The 16,660-nt window shown below is 42.4% G+C and overlaps 1 protein-coding gene across 5 annotated transcripts in view; it reads left to right on the forward strand.

Annotated features, from left to right (window-relative positions):
- NEMP2 (nuclear envelope integral membrane protein 2) overlaps window positions 1–16,660 on the forward strand; it is a 114,472-nt gene that overhangs the window by 85,724 nt on the left and 12,088 nt on the right. For 3 of the 5 annotated variants that reach the window (XM_033111863.1, XM_033111864.1, XM_033111865.1), the window contains exon 5: window positions 13,033–13,148. In XM_033111863.1, coding sequence (XP_032967754.1) covers window positions 13,059–13,148 — 90 coding nt within the window. In that variant the 5' untranslated portion in view covers window positions 13,033–13,058. Of the gene's footprint in view, window positions 1–3,352; window positions 3,539–13,032; window positions 13,149–16,660 lie in introns of those variants that run through there. The other 2 variants (XM_033111861.1, XM_033111862.1) reach the window with 1 other exon arrangement.

The raw sequence follows: 16,660 nt of genomic DNA on the forward strand, positions 1-16,660 counted from the left end.
CCATGGTGCATTGCAACTATTTTGCTTTTATATTTACTCTTGTTTTTATTATTTCTAGAGCCATTTTTCTTTGTGTAGATTCAAATTTCCATCTGCTATCATACTCTTACTGCCTGAAGAACTTCTTTTAATGTTTCCTGTAGTGAGCATCTGCTAGAAATGAAAAAGAAAAATGAGTTATTGCAGCTGGGTATAGAATTCAAGATCAACAGTATTTTTTTTCTTTTACTACTTCAAAGATCTCACTACATTATCTTCTGGCTTACATGGTTTCTGACAAGAAGATTGCTGTAAGTTTTATCCCTCTGTTTGCATTGTGTCATTTTCTCTGCCTTCAAGATTTTCATTTTATATTCTGTTTCTATTAATTTTGGAAAATTCTCAGCTATATATCTTAATATATTTCCTCTCCCTCATCCTTTCTCTCCCCTCCTTCTGAGACTTCAATTATATTTGTGAATCCACTTGATGTTGTCTCACAGTTCTTGTGTGCTTTGAGTTTTCAAAAAATTATTTTCTTGCTTTGTGTTTCAGTTTGTCTAATCTTTATTTACCTCTTTTCAAGTTCACTGCTCCTTTCCTCAGCTATGCCCAGTGTTTTGATAAGCACAATGAAGCAATTCTTCACATCTCATAATGTATTTTTAGTTTTTAGCATTCTCATTTCACATTTTTAATAACTTCTGTTTCTCTGCTGAAATTCCCTATATGTTCACACATGTTGTCCACCTTTCCCACTATATCCTTTAACATTTTAATCATAGTTCAACATCTGGGTCATTTCTGAATCTGGGTCTGTTGATTGCTTTAGCTTTTGATAATGGATTTTTCCCCCCTGCTTTTTTTGGTATCTTATCATTGTGATTGTATAACGGATATCGTGTGTAGAAAAACAGTAAAGACTAAGGTAAATAATATTTATACCCAGAAATGGGCATGCCTGTTCTGTCAGATGAATAATGTGGATGATTGAGTCAATCTAGGCAGGAGTTAAGCTGACGTCAGGTTTTATTGTTGTTATCATTACCTTTGGTGTACCACAAGATTCAAATTTTCCTGCCGTTACCTTGTACCATGTTGGGACTGGAGTACTGGAGAGTTTTTCCTCAGTGTCCCTCAGCTTTCACCAGTTTTTTTTTTTTTTTTTTTTATACAGTGTTATAGAGGGGAATCTCTTCCCACACCCTTTCTCGTCCTCAGAAAAAAACTAGTGTTGCTTGTTACTGTTGCTTGGCTTGTAGTAGGGCAAAGGGGCATACTGCTGGTCCAGCCTTGGTCTTTGGTAGGTCCCCTGTACCTGAGCCTTAGAGGGGAGGCCTTCTCAGCATTTCTGACCCTTTGACCCATTGCTGCCAAATCCCACTTTGTGTCTGGTGTGTGGAGTGAGAAAGGGTTTCCTAGCAATACCCAACCTTTACATTTTATCAGTTCAGGGCACTGAGCCCCAGTGTTTCCTGCTGCTTCCCCAGAAATGGAGGGTTTGTGCTTCTCTCTCTCTCCCAGAAGCAGTGGATATTTGTCATGGACCTGTTGGGGTAGTGTTTTCTGCCTCTCTCCTTGTGGCTTAAAGTTTTCATATGAGAGAACAGTTTAGACACATTAGGAGAGGTTTCTTGATTGTCCCCTAAAGACAGAACTGTCACCTTCTAATATTCTTGTTATATCTGGAAAAAATATTTATTGCAATCCCATAGAGAGTAATAGTGTTTCAATTTAGTTGCTTTACTGTTATTAAGGATGTACTACATGAATAGCACTTTAAATGTTAACTTAGTACATTGTTGCCTGTTCTTTATTTCTCTACTACATTGGTACATCTTCAGGAAACCACATTTGTCATTCAAGAACTGTTTGTATTGGCCACTTTCCATAGTACCATGCAAAATTAAACTAAATCAAAATTAATGTGGTTGGGGGTGGGGGGGGGACCCTATGCAAGAGGCAAGTGTACATCTCACACTTCAATCCAGAGTTCTGCTGTTTCTCTGGAGACAGTCTGCAGGGCCAGACAAGGTGGGAGTTCAAATAATAATAGTGTACTCGTAAAACATCATCCCCCAGAAGACTCCCTAACAAGGAGATTTCTGAACTTTCTAAAATCCATATATGGGGGTAGACATGGTGTGAGGCATTTGAGAGCAGTTGGTTAAACCTTACTTTGAAGCCAGGACAAGTCTAGTGAGTCCTACTCAGACTTTTAGGGAAAATGAGGCTGAGCTATATTTAGATGATTGCTGTCATAATTGGGTTGTCTGAGGTACATCAGCAGACCAGAATTAGAAAAGGGAAATGAACTTTTATTATAGTAAATGTTTAGTGTGAAATATTGAGTCATATTAATGGATTTCCAGGGCCTGAGGAGGGTCTGTACTTAAAAAAAACAACAACAAAAAAAGTACAGTATAACATTATTTAAGCCTCCAAGTTTTATACTAATCAATAGTAAGGCCATTTAAGATATTTTCCAGTTCTACTGAAATATAATTGACATATAATATTGTATTAGTTTTAGGTGTACAACATAATGATTTGTGTATATATTGCAAAATGATCACCAAAATCAGTTTAGTCAAACATCCATCCTCTCAGTTACAAATTTTTGTGTGACAACTTTTAAGATATATTTTTAGCAACTTTCAAATATACCATGCAGTATTGTTAACTTTAGCCACCATGCTGTACATTACATCCCCACAACCTATTTATCTTGTAACCAGATGTTTGCACCTTTTGATCAGTTTCACCCATTTCACCCAACTACTCCCACCGCCCCCCCGCAACTACTAATCTGTTCCTTATTATCTTTTTTTTTTTTAACTGCAAGGTAATTTTAAGGGATATTTTATATTAGTGAGGGGACATTTTCCAGCTTCTTTATACTGAAATGTGGTGTTTATGAGCTTAGACGTACAAATTAATGTTATTTAAGCAACCAAATCGCCAATTTCTTATTGCTTGTTACAAACAAATAAAATGAAAAAAAAAAAGGAAAAATAAAGAAACTGATTTACACTAGTGAGAGCTCTGAAAATTGAGCCCTAAAACCCGTCAAGTCATGGGTATGGCAAGTTTTAAGCAAAATTCAGAGGACTGGCCCCTCCTAACCCACAACCTCCCTGGCGCAGAAATTGGTGGGATGTGTCCCAAACGTCTGGAAGAGAGAACGAGGCCCGAAGGCTCGGAGGCCAGGAGGGGCCGGGAAAGAGCTACCCAAGCCTTAGAGACCTTGGCCAGCGGGGCTCAACTGGCGCGGGCGGAGGCGGAGCATCAGACCGACTCCTCCTTCTCTGCTCAGGGGAGGCGGGGCCTCACCCGTTTCGCCCCGCCCCGTCGCCCCCTCTAGTCCACGCGCCATTTCCTACTCCAGACCCAACCGGCCCCCAAGGGCTCTTTCCGCGCTGGGTGGCGCGGAGCTGACCCCGGGGCGGAATGAGGCCACCCCCAGGGCTGTGCTGGCTGCTGCTTTGGCTGCAGCCCGAGGCCACACTGCACGCAGGCGCGGTGCGCGGGGAGGAGGCGGGCGCGGCGGCGTTGTCAGGTAACCGCGGGCACCGGCGGCGCGCGCGCGCTCGCATTCCCGGGCTTCCATGCTCCTGGGCGTCTTGGGCACCGCGAGGTGGCTCCCATTGCTCCGGGTCGCGAGCTCCAGGGAGCCGGGTGGGCGCTTCCTAGTCTCGCGGAAGGCTCACCCCGCGGGCGCGGCCTGTGCTCGGGGCAGGCCCAACCTCCGTTTCCGCCTGGGCTTCCCTGATCTCTGCTGACACAGGACATTTTATCATTTTAGGATTAGAAGCAATCGCAAAATTCAGTCTGGCCCAGTTCCCTAGTTTTACAGATGCAGCATCCTAAATTCAGAAATGTCTTGGTTTGTCCAGTCACTGGCACAGCTTTTGTATAGTTACATCCATTTATGTTGAAAACTTTATTACGTCTCTATTCCTTTGGTCTCAAGACTAGAGAAGGTGAGAGCTTAAGCTTTAGAATCTGATTGAAATTCCCTTGCCCCCTGACTAGCTCTGTGAGCTTGAGCAAGTCACGTTGCTGGTCACATAAAACAGATAATTATACCCCACAGGATTATTCTGTTGTTTAACGTGTACAATACCTGGTACATAGGAAACAAGAAATTGTAGCTGCTCCTAGTGTTGTTTTGGTTTATCCTTGCAGTGCTCTCAAGGTCCTGGCACAGAAGGGGAAGTCGGGAGTTCAAACTCCAGAACTGCTACTAGTTTGCATGAGTTTTAATATTTCTATTTCATTCCCCCCCCATAAAATCATTTAAAATATTTCCTGGAATCACAGTCCACCAATTTCTCTTCAACTCATTGGCTACCTCTGACTGCAAGGGAGGCAACCAAGTGTGGTCTTTTAGCTGTGTAGCTCCCCTACCCCCTCCCCCCCAGTAAAATCAGGTTTCTTTGTTTAAGGATGAACACAATTTTTAGATTTTGCCACAGTTGCCAACTCGGGAATCTTGGGGAATTATTCCACACCAGTTTTAATTGAACGTTTGTTGAGTGTGTACTATATATTAATTAGGCAGTACTAACAGTACTTTAACTTCATTTTTATTTTATACTCATAGAAGCCCTGTGGGAGGGTAGGTAGCATTTATAAATCCATTTCTACAGATGAGGAAATGAAGGCTTAGTAGTAAGAAATGTGATCAGTATATACTGATGAAAAAGTAAACCACAGATCTGTCTAAGAAGGAAGGTTTCAGAGCATGGCAAAAACCAGAAAATTGTAAGTAATCCTGGACGAACCTCAGTCATTACATTCAACCACCCACTTGTAGAGTTACCATGATTCAGGCAATAATCTTTATGTATCATACAGGTGTAATCAAACAATACAGGGAATGTTTAAATAAAAAAAAACTATTACAGTAAAAGACACATAGCCATTAATCCCCATAAGAATACTCCCCCTCGCTTTGAACACCTTATCCCATCATTCTTGCCACTTTCTGAAGCAGTTCTGGAAGTCCTCTTTGTGAGTGTCTTTAGTTACGCTGTCATGGCTGCCTTGATGTCCTGTATCGATTCAAAATTTTTAACCTTTATGGTCTTTTTGACTTGGGGAGGAGCCAGAAGTCACAAGGTGCCAGATCCAGTAAATAAGGTGGATGATGACACACCATAATGTTTTTATTTGACAGAAGTGATGTGTGACATGGAGCCTTTCCATTGTGATCACAAAATACGGTGAATGCTCCTGCTGAGTGCCATCCAGTAGAAAGGCAGAGATCTTGAGTATGGGAAGTGGCATGTAGAATCTTAGTAGCAGTGTGTGACAAGTGTCAAGTTGTTCAGTTAAGTCAGTCGGGTGTAAGCTGTGATTGAAAGTGTGTTTTAAAGTGTGCCTTAAATCTTCCTCCATCCTCCAGCTCTGTGTCACACATCGCTTCTGGTATATGGCAATTTCTGTCAAATGAAAACATTACGGTGTGTCCTCATCCACCTTATTCACTGGATCTGGCACCGTGCGACTTCTGGCTCTTCCCCAAAGTCAAAATGATTCAGGACATTGAGGCAGCCACGACAGCACAACTGAAGACATTCACAAAAGAAGACTTCCAGAAGTGCTTCAGAAAATGGCAAGAACGATGGGATAAGTGTGTTCGAAGCGAGGGTCGGGGGGGTATTGTGAGGGGGATTAACGGCAATGCGTCTTTTACTGTAATAATTTTTTTTCAATTTAAACATTCACCATATTTTTTTTTATCATACTTCTTAGTTTTCTCATCAATAAAGTGAAGATATTCTATTGCTGAATAGTTTCTAATATTTTCCTCACCTTTTTGTTTGCCTCAATGAACCCAGTGTTTTTCAAGTTTTTGTGTTACCAGATTTAGTGTTAACAGTTCACTTCTCTATTTTGTTAATCAAAGGCAAACATTAATGCCTATATTCTGCCTGAGACATGCGTGATGCCTCTGATATGATAAAATTCTAGCCTACAGCCAAAAAAAAAAAAAAGGGCAATTTCCGAGCCTTATAGCAATATTTGCCATTCCAGATAAGCTTTACGACATGGACTATGAAGCATCCTGGATCCTGTGGTATGCCAATGACACTGCTGAAACCTCTGGAATACACAAAATATAAGAATCATTGCTGCTGTTAAAAGTCTCAGTTTTAACAAGGAACCCTGAGATCAAACAGCTGGTACTTTTTCTCATAAAATAGGGTCCGTCTATAATAATATGATAGGCCTTGATTAGATGACACTTCCTGTTCTAAATTTCCATGTTGAACACATACACTTCCTGCCATGGAATGGAGAACATCCAGTCCAAGACCAGCTTTCTGTCACCCTGTGTCACCCTATCTGGAGAAAAGTCAGAGGCAGTTGACACACAGGAGGCGCAGGTAGTTGTCTGGCTGAGAGGAAGAGAAACTTCAAGCCAAGAGTCACCATGGTTTGCAACCAGTGGGTGAGGTTTCTAGAAACCATGTGTTGTCCTGTGAGGAAATTAAGGCCACTGCATTGAATTCCCAGGCTTGAACTCTAGCAATAGGGCATTTGAAACCACAGCTTTCAGATTAATCTATGGAAAAGAAAAACCAATACTTGAAGTTGAAATCCTACCTGAATATGCATTAGCATGGGCTAATTTCAATTTCATTCTCTATGCATGTTCTTAGAGAAATAAAAATCAAGATTTATATACAAGTCATGTTAAAAAAAAAAAAAAAGAAAAAACTAGGGTTAGTAGAATAGAGAAATTACTTTTGTAACTGGTGCTACTTGCTAACTCCTTTGACAATGAATTTACAAAATAATACCCAGAAAAACCTTTTTTCCTTTTGAATTTTCAGGAGTTAAGGTATATTTGTGTTTTGCTTTTTGTTTTTCCTATTCTTCTCCTTCCCCTTCCTTGTCCAAAAAGAAAAGCAGTTATAGGAGAAAATGGCAGTCTAATTTCATAAGCGATTTTATTATTCTGTTATAGTTTCACCTGTAGATATATTTTTTCCCATATGAGGGCCATGTAAGGTTAAATTATCAGGGGGAACATTGCTGAATTATTTTTTTGTTGGAGTATAAGATCTGCTAATATTCGAGCAGTGTTGGTGCTTTTTAGTTTTAGCATATTCTATAAGTAGGTTTAAGTACTATCTGCCTTTTTCTGAAGTTTTGACTGAATATTTTTACCTTATCTTTAAACTCTTGAACTTAAATATATTCTTATGCATTTAGGAAAACTAATAAATGACAAAAGAACTACAAAGGAGTAGTTTTGAATTTACTAGTTAAAGCAGATTATATGGAGCTGTACCTTTTAAAATACGATGTATAGTCTTAAATTAGATTAATTGAATATTTATAAATTGAGTGGTATTTAAAATGAGCTACGGGATCACTTTGGCTAAGGTAACCCTGACTTGAATCGTTTGGTAATGTAAATAATTGTGCTTTGTCTTAGCAGTTGGGGCACAACTGTCCAGAAATAGACTGTTCTCCAGAAGACAGGTTTATTGAAATGATCAAGAGAGCCTGCCAGGGACGGCAGGGAGTTAAGGAAGGGATGCTTAGAGACGCAGCCTTGAGGAGGTAGCCATAGTAAGGACAGCATTCAGGATTGGTCCCCAGACACTCCTCAGTGCATGGGAGATGAGCCAGAGCTGGGATAGCCCACACTTCCAGATCTTTCTCCTGATTGGAATCAAATACCTAGGTTATGGGGCACCCTCCAGGGTGGAGACATATTTCAGCCCTATGTAGTAGAAGCAGTAGCTCTCCCTAGGCAGCTATTCTCTTTCGACCGAATGAATGATGATTAGTGCATTTTTATGACTCCCTAGAAATCCCCCTTTGTTTTCTGGATTGCATTGTAAGGAGATTTTTGATACTGTGATGTATTTGTGTTTACCTACATCTACCACCAGGAAGTTCTGTCCTAGAGGAATGAATCAGCAAAGACTGAGGCCACATGAATAAAATGACACCGGCACACAAGCATTCAGGTTCACAGCTTTCAGTGTCAGGGCTTGAACAGGTGACAGGGTGCAGATAAACAGTTAAGCTGGCTACATTTTCTACTTCCTACCCTCAGGTGGCGATAGAGGAAGTAGAAACTGAATAATGAAATGTCTCTAGAAGAAGATTGCTGAAGGGAGAGAGGCCTAGGAAACACATAACCTTTATAAATAATCTAAGATAAAAAGATCTGGTTCTCTCTAGGAAGGCAGTAGGCCAGCTGTGATAACAATCTTGGTTGTCACAAGTCACTGTCTTACGCCTCCTCCAACTAGCCTATGGCTTAAGGTTCACCTGAATTCACTTGGAGCTAGGCTTGGTGGCTTCTTGTGGCTGTGAGTTTCTAGTTTCTTAGATATTTAGGAATTCTTGCGTGGGTTGATTGAAATGCATTCATCTCAGCAAAGAGGTGATAATGATGAGGGCAGCCAGAGGACACCATGAAATGTTGACACCTTGTCTATAATGGCTCATATAGTGTATAAATTCTCTATCAAGTTCATCTCAAAGCCAGTGGCCACTCTGGAGAATTCTAGGGGAGACGCTGTTTACAACATGCTTTTACTAGTGTTTCTACAGGTATCAGTCGGGGCAGCTTGTCTCTATTCATACTTTCCTTAATCTGGTTGTAGACTGAGGTGAAATTCAGAGCCAGTTCTTTTCTTCTAACTGGGAGGTCCCTTACACAGCATACACTGATGTACCATATATATGTAAAACAAAAACAAGCTTAATGCCACCTCTTGCTTCTCCCTGCTGTCCTCTATCAGCTGAGGAGAAAAAAGAGGGTCCCTCGCCCAGGGGGATAGTAAGGGTTACAGCTCTCAACCCTGTTGTTAAGGTAAGGGGGAGGTGTAGCCTGTGAGTTCTGTGGGTGGGGTGGCACTGTCACAGGCTGGACGGGGTGGGGTGCCCTGTCCTGTCGGGTTGCTTCAAGGGGAGTGCCAGAGGCACCTCCTTTTACAGTGCTTACTGGCACTGGACAGGCTCTTGCAAAGATTGGTCAGGCTTTCACTGGCTTGGTTACACAAGACAAATATTTAAGTGCTGGGGATCCTGAGTGTCCCTAACAATGGAAAGACAAGACTTAAATTACTAAATACAAATGTAATATGAAGAAAACATAAAGCAGAGTAAGAAGAAAGCAGGTGAAAAGCGTTGGAGTGTGCCATTTTAGACAGTGGGGTCAGAGAAGGCCAACCTGAGAAGGTAACTTTTGAGCAAACAAATTATCGGAAGGAATGAGCTCTGCTAAGATCTGGGGAAAGCAGGTTGCAGGTTGAGGAAACAGCAAGTAGGAAAATTTGAGGCAGGGGTGGCGTGGCATCTTGAGGAAAGGAGGATTGGTATGGCTGGAGCAGCCAAACAGGGTGTGGGGACAGAGTTCCAGAGAGCAGTTTCCAGGCTCTCGGCCTCACCTGGAAAGGTGCTGGCTCGGGTAGTAGATGGCCATCAGCTGTGACTAGTTGGCCATCAGCTGTTACCGGTTAGCCATTAGCCACTAATATAACTGCCGTGGCTACGCTAGGGGGTTGTTGGTTGGCTGGTTGGCAGAAAAGCGGACGGCAGATTGCGGATTGTGTGGCTCCTGCTTCCTGTGTCTCCAACACAGCCGCCAGCGAGAATATAGTGGTATGACTCCCCTATTTATGGCTCCGTGGATGTTCCTTTTTGGCCTCACCATATCCTGCATTCTTGTGCGGGGAGTGGGACCAGAAACCCTGCAAGACATAGGAAAAGTGGAGGAGAGAATGTCAGAGGTACCTGGGTCCTTGGAAGGGAGGGTGGGTTTTATTATGGGCGCGGTAAGAAGTGACTGGAGGCTTTTGAGGAGGGCAGTGATGCGCTCTGATCGATATTTTTAAAAGATGTACGTGCTGACTAGAGGATAGGTTGTGGGGAGAGTTGTGTGTGCAATTCTGGAAGGAGGGAGACCAGCCCAAAGGCCATGATGGTAATCCAGCGTGCAAGAAGACTGTGGCTTGGACAACAAAGAATCCTTTACTCCTAAATTCAACCTACAGCAGGAAACTGTACTGAAATTGCATCATCTTGCTCTTAAGAGTCACAAATATCAAATGATTTTGGAGATAGTCTTAGGACCAAATGGAAAAAAAAACAATTTGAAGGTAGCATTTGTTTGCAAAGCTCAGGCCCCAAGGAGGATATTCCCCTAGGCCGCTAACAAGTGAGAGGGTAGTTCACCTTTCTTGTTGGAATTGATTCAACCCTTGAAGTAGTGAGCCCAGTAGGAGAGGGGAATGCAGGGGCCTTGGAGGCACCCACAGGAAGGTCCTTAGCCCAGAGCACAGTGTGGTATTAAGAGTAACCCTGATGAAAGAACTGGCTGGAAGTTAAGGGGCTGCTGGGACCTGTTCACCTACCCCACTGGAATGTACTGCTTTCCAACAATAGGTAGGAATTCCTCTCTTATGAGGGACCCCAGCATGAAGTTCTCAATTCTAGCTGCCCAGTTTAGCCCTGTTCCTGCTCACATCCCCACAGGAAGCTGGGCGGAGGCGGAACATGGGATATGGAAGGCGAGTCTGGAGCCCTCTCTTCCCCGCTCTGCTGCTCACGAGCTGAGGGCTTTTAATGTGCCTGCGTGTGTTCTCATCACAGTTGCTCAGGCTGCTCCAGGGTCTACACTGCCTTCTTGGACATTCCGTTTTACACAGCCAGCCGCAGCCCCTTGATGTCCCTGTGGTGCCCTCTCCCTGGTGCAGCCCTTGGCCAGGAGTCATTTGCATCTCACATACACCCAGGAATGCACCTCAACATCCGTGGCCTTGTGTGTGGGTTGCACCCGTTCTGCATTCTCCTTTTGGCTCCTGCGTATAAAGAGACCATGCAGGAATGCATTTTTAATTGTTAGTATCCCGTATTTAACAGGAAGCCTCTAAAGCTTCCTTCTTGTGCCTTTTTGAAACCTGCCTCTTAACCTGGATTCTTGTATTTGCATCTCAAACTCTCAAACTCTGCAAATTTGTTGGTATATTTAAAAACATGCATTTCCTCAAAATGTTAAGAGGAAAGATGAAATGATTTGACAGTGTCACAGTGGAAGATACTGGCTCCTCATGTAAATTTCCTGCTTTGGTAACTGATCTCCATGCAGTCGTTTCAGGAGGCGGTGGACACTCACATTGTCCTTTCTCCAAGTCTGCCTTCACTTTCTCGAGCTCAGTGCTAAGGACGTTTCTAGCCAGGACGGACCTACCTGAGCTTCGTCAGCATTATTCCCTGAGTGGGTGTAATTGTTGACAAGTTCATGTTGGTTACCTACTCTTCCCCACCCGTGGGGAACAGGTTGTTCTGGCTTCATTTCAGGTTTTTCTGGAGAAAGAGCTGACCCCTCTTTAAAGGAACGTGGGGGGGAAGGCCCATTTCTCTGTGTGCCCATTAGTAGTCCGTGTTCCTGGTTCCTGTTGGCAGATGTGGTGATATCCTATCCTGGATCTAGAAGAATTTATGACTTTCATCTCACTTCATTTAAAATTCAAATACAGCAGCAGAAGAACCCCATTACTTTATCATTTTCTTGTGGCATTTACTACATTTATCATCTATAATAGAGCAACTGTCTCTTTCTGTATATTGTGTTGTGTTGTATTGTATTATATATTAATTATTTATATATGACATATAACACATATTTATACACACACGTGTATGTATCTTCATCTGCCTCCAGTCAAATTTCCCCTGTACTGCAGACCTCTCCATCTTCACTTAGTCTCACCAACCTAAACTCAGTCTGTCCAAAATGGAACTCCTCGCCCTCCCCATTTCCTGCCCAAGCTTGCTTCTCCAGTATTCCTTATCTGGGTGGGGGGCATCTCTCCCCTTCTCTCCACTCACCAGAACCTTCACGTCATCTTCTTGCTCTCCCTCATCTAATGAATCTCTATGTCTCTTGATGCTGCTTCGTTAGTGCTCTTTAACCTGTTCTTTCTCCTTCCTACTTAGGTAGTTCATTTCTTGCCGAGATTGCTTCAGTAACCTCCTTGGTGGTGCTTCTGCTTTCAGTCTTCTTCCCCATTAATGTTTCCTATGGCTTACAGAATGCTCTTTCTACAAGATGGCTGAGTTCCTGTCGTTTCCTTATTGAACTGGTTATTCTCTCTGTTCCCGCACATCCATTCTCGGCCCTTCGCTCCCCTGGGCTTGTATCTATGGATTGTATCATCTGGGCGTCTTTGTCCTCTGGCTTCCCATTGGGTTTGGTGCTGTCAGGAGGGCAGGAGAGAGAGGCTAAGGTACCCATAGTCTCACCCCACCGTTCCACTGTAGTTCTGGCAGGGATTGCATTCCGTTAGACTGCTGTCACCCATCCCCCAGTAGCTCCAGTAACATCCTGTCCCCCCTTGGCCATTGCAGGTCTAGGGGTGTTGAAGGCTTCCTGCTCATATTGGTGCTTTACTGTTAGTGCCTTAACCCTGCTCACAGCTTCATTGAACTCTTTTCAGTTAAACCCTTTTGAGTGGCAACAGTTTCCTGCTGAGGCTTTGATACCTAAAATCCTTCAATGCTCTGCTTTCAGCATGAAGTCCACACTCCTTAGTGTAATAGTAACCATTGCTTAGCTCTCTAGCTGCAGGTGTTGAAATGTCCTCATGTATTCCCTGCACTCCATCCTCGTGATTGGCTGAACCACTTCCCTAATTTCACTCATATCCGTAGTTTTGTACATATTTGCCATCCCTACCACCTAACTTCTGTGTTGTTGCCTCCAACTTGATTCTTTGGTGCTTCGCTCACATTTCCTCTTTCCTGGGAATCTGCCCTCAATTCTTGTTCTCTACTTCAGGATGGAAGATGTGCCTGTTCTTTGTGTTCTTTGTGCATTGACATTGGACTATCATTTGTAGTCTGTCTCCTGCTCAGTTGGGAAGACTGGAGGACTACTAATTGCCATGCAGAAGAATTTATTGGTCATAGAATATAAAAATAGTTACCATTATTTCTGTGAATAAAAACAAACAAAAAGATAAGATTCTGGGCAATTACATATTCAGGAAATATATTCTCTTTTCCATTTCTCAGTTTCAAGGTGTAAAGCTTTGCAAGAAATGGATTTAATTAAAACTTCTAAGTCAGACTGTTACTGCTACAATCAAAATTCCCAAATGGAATGGAAATACATATGGTCAACTGTGCAGGTAAGAGCATACTTTTAAATCATGTCTTAGGAACAAGGAATTAAAATGTACTATTTCTAGATTACAAAGTAGCTTTTGTATGAGTTAGAGCTGTGTATCAGTATGAAAGCTGACTTGGGGTCATACATAGGGGCTCAAAGGGAGAGGTTTTGGGGAGGGGACATTAACTCTGCATGCTCTTCATCAGCCTTTACCAAACCACTCAAATAAATGTACTCAGGGCGTACAGTGTGCTTGCTGTTTGGACACAACTCAAGACAACACCTTCTCACTTTCCAAAATAATTACTATCCCAAGCCCCTCTATATAGAAATTCTGAAGTAACCTCTGATCCCAGGTATGGCCAAGATAGTAGTTACTCTTGATAGCCTAGTACTTGCCCTCATTCAACATTTAACAAATATTTCTTGAGCACTTACTAAGGAATTATTCTAGACTCTTAGGATACATTAGTGAACAAAACAGATCCCTGTTCCTGTAATGTTTACACTCTCAGGGGTGAGGGTAGGGTGGGTAAGACAAATGTGAAAGAAGAAAATTACAAAACTAGTAAGTGCTATCAAAAAAGGAAATGTAAAGATAACGTGGAATGAGGGAGATGGGGGCAAGTTGCAGCATTGAAAAGAATGGTCTGGGTAGAAGGTGACATTTGAGAAAGATTTCAGTGAAGTGAGTGAGTTACCCAAGAAGGTATCTGGTGAAAGAGTATTCTAGGCTGTGGGAATAGCTAGGACATCATATCAGTAGACACACGATGTTGATTTATACAATTACTGATAATTTATACCCCCTTGGATCACTTGGTAGTTGGTATCTGTCAATTTACAGTTTTATCACTGTAAAATGACTATTTTCACCTCTGTAAGGAATGAATATTTCCAGCAGATAATTTGAGACTTTGTAGAAATCCTATTCTTCATCAAACTTTTATCCTCTTGTTTTATTATCCATTGATGATGCTCGCGTAAATCAATTAGTCATCATGATGTTTGTCAAAGGGTGATTTTCCATTTCCATTATTCCTTCTACATTAATTGGCATTCTCCTATAAAGAAGAGTTTTTCCTCCAGTTGATTTATATCCGCATAGCCTCCTGGATTGCCAGCTCATTCAATGGACTACAATCCATTATTTTTATTATTTATTTTGATATTCACATTGTCCTAGATTTGGCCAGTAGGAGCCTCTTCAAACCAGCTCTGATGGCCTTTGAACTTGTGCCTATCATTTGGGCACTTCTTTACGTTCTGGTAAACAAGATGTTCCAGGCTTAGCTCATAATTTCTTAGAGCCAGCTCTGGAATCATACATTTTGCCAAGGAGCATTCAGTGTTAGTTGTGTTTAGTACTACTGAGATATCATTGTCATATATGTATACACACACACACACACACACACACACACACACACACACACACACAACTGCACACATCTCTATTTGTATTTTTTTGAAAACCATGTGTTCTAATCTCCAGTACTCTACTAGGTTTATTCTAATCTCTCTCCATATTTGTAACTTCCTTCTCTGAAAGTAAGAAACCTGGTTCCCATTATCCTCAATATATTTATTTGCCTAATCCGAGAATATACTGAAAATAATTTCAGGTCTGCTAAGCCATACCATAATGAAAAACAAACCTACTAACAGGTTTACAGTATGTTTTATCTTTAGTTCAAGGGCATATAGTCTAAATATTGTGCTTAAATGTTACTTGGGTTAATTCATTTTCACACATCCCCCTTCAATATGGTTATATTATTTATTTGAAATATATTTGTTTTTATTTGTTTCCATTTCAGGGATCCCCCACCTATCCTGGTTGATTTTATTATTTATTTTTTAGTATGTACAATATTATTATGGCTGGAAAACTATACAAAAGTATTCTCAGACATGTCTCTGCCCCTTATATTCCTCTATCCATCCTATCAGACCTTTGTAGGTAGTCTTATTAGTTCCTGGTATATCTTTCCTATGTTTCTTTTTGCAAGGTAAGCAGTGATGCATATTTATAAGTAGTACTTAAAGCCAAGTCTAAGGAATGAGTTTAGATGGAGAAGAGATGAGAACCAATACTGAGCCTGGGTCAGTCTTATAGGAAGAGGTCAGGAAGAGGAAGGGGCCAGCAGAGGAGAGAGAAGGAGCAACAAGAAGAAGCATCCAGGAAGCCCAGGAGAGCAGTGTAACAAGGAGAAGGGAATGATCGGGAGCACCGAGTGGTGCTGGTGGATCAGATAAGGTGACTGAGACGGAATTGACCATTCGCTTTAGCAACAAGGAGGCCCTTGGTGACGTCAAGCACAGCATGTTGGGAGTGAAAGCCTGATTGATGTGGGTTAAAGAGAGAATGGGCGGAGAGGAACCGCAGACGGCAGGTATTGGCCACTTTGAAAAAGAATTTTATTGCAATGGGAAGCGAGGATATGGGGTGATATCTGGAGGAGAAAGTGGAGTCAATAGGAGGCTTTTTTTTTTTTTAATGGGAAAAATACCAGCATATGTGTATACTGACAGAAATGGTCTAGTAGAGTGGGAAGAAGTGCTGTGGGGATGTCTCTGAGTAGGCAAAGGTGGATCGGATCCAGTGCACCAGTCAGGGGCTTGCCTTCAGAATGGAGCATGGAAATCTCAGGCAGAAATTTCCTCCCCACAGGCCAGAAGCCTGATGGAGGCTTCCTACAGATGCTGATGGAGGGTTAGGGGGAGAGGAGCCGGTCCGTTCTCTTCTGGTTTTTTCCATTTTCAGTGAAGTAGGAAGGATCATGAGCCAAGAGTGAGGAGGGAGAGAAGGTGTTGGGGTATTAACAAAGGAGAAGTTGTGAAATCATTGTGGAAGAGAGTGAAAGAATGACTAGATAGGAATGTGTGGTGTGATTGCCTGCAGCTGTCAAATCCCACTTCAGGTTCCCAGTTCCGGGTTTGAAGTGAGACCACTGTGTGTTTCTCCAGCACAGTCAGTGACACAAGTGCAATAATGGAGTCGGTGGAGGGTTGGAATTTTTTCAGGTGAGTGTGACAAAGGAAGAGGGGTGCAAAGGAGTCAAGGGTACATGTAAGAGAATGATTTCTAATGATGTATCATGGAATTTAGCTGGATAAGAAAGGGCTGAGGACATCAAGAGGGTGAGGAGCAGGGTAAAGATGCTTGATCTGTGGTGGGGTCAAAGGCTTGCTAGGGTTGGGGTGCTAAAGGGGGCACACTGGCAACATAGGAGGTGGTGGTCAGTCAGTGAGATGCATGAAACGCAGCCTGTATTGGGCCCTTCAGTTTGGGATGGACAAGGTCAAAAGTGTGGCCGTGAGAGCGCTTAGTTGAGGTGGGTGGAGGGCAAGAGCTAAGAGGAGAGGATCATGGAAGCGAGAGGCGAGGATCGGAAGGAGTTCGGTGTGTGTACTGTGTATGTTGAATCCCCAGGATGTATGACAAGAAGTAGGATTGGAGAGAAAGCAACAGTGAGCCAGGGCCTAACGTCCAAGAGAAATGAAGGGGTAGGTAGACAGTGGGTCATC

This window comes from Rhinolophus ferrumequinum, chromosome 8, assembly GCF_004115265.2.
Source record: "Rhinolophus ferrumequinum isolate MPI-CBG mRhiFer1 chromosome 8, mRhiFer1_v1.p, whole genome shotgun sequence".
Lineage (NCBI taxonomy): Eukaryota > Metazoa > Chordata > Mammalia > Chiroptera > Rhinolophidae > Rhinolophus > Rhinolophus ferrumequinum.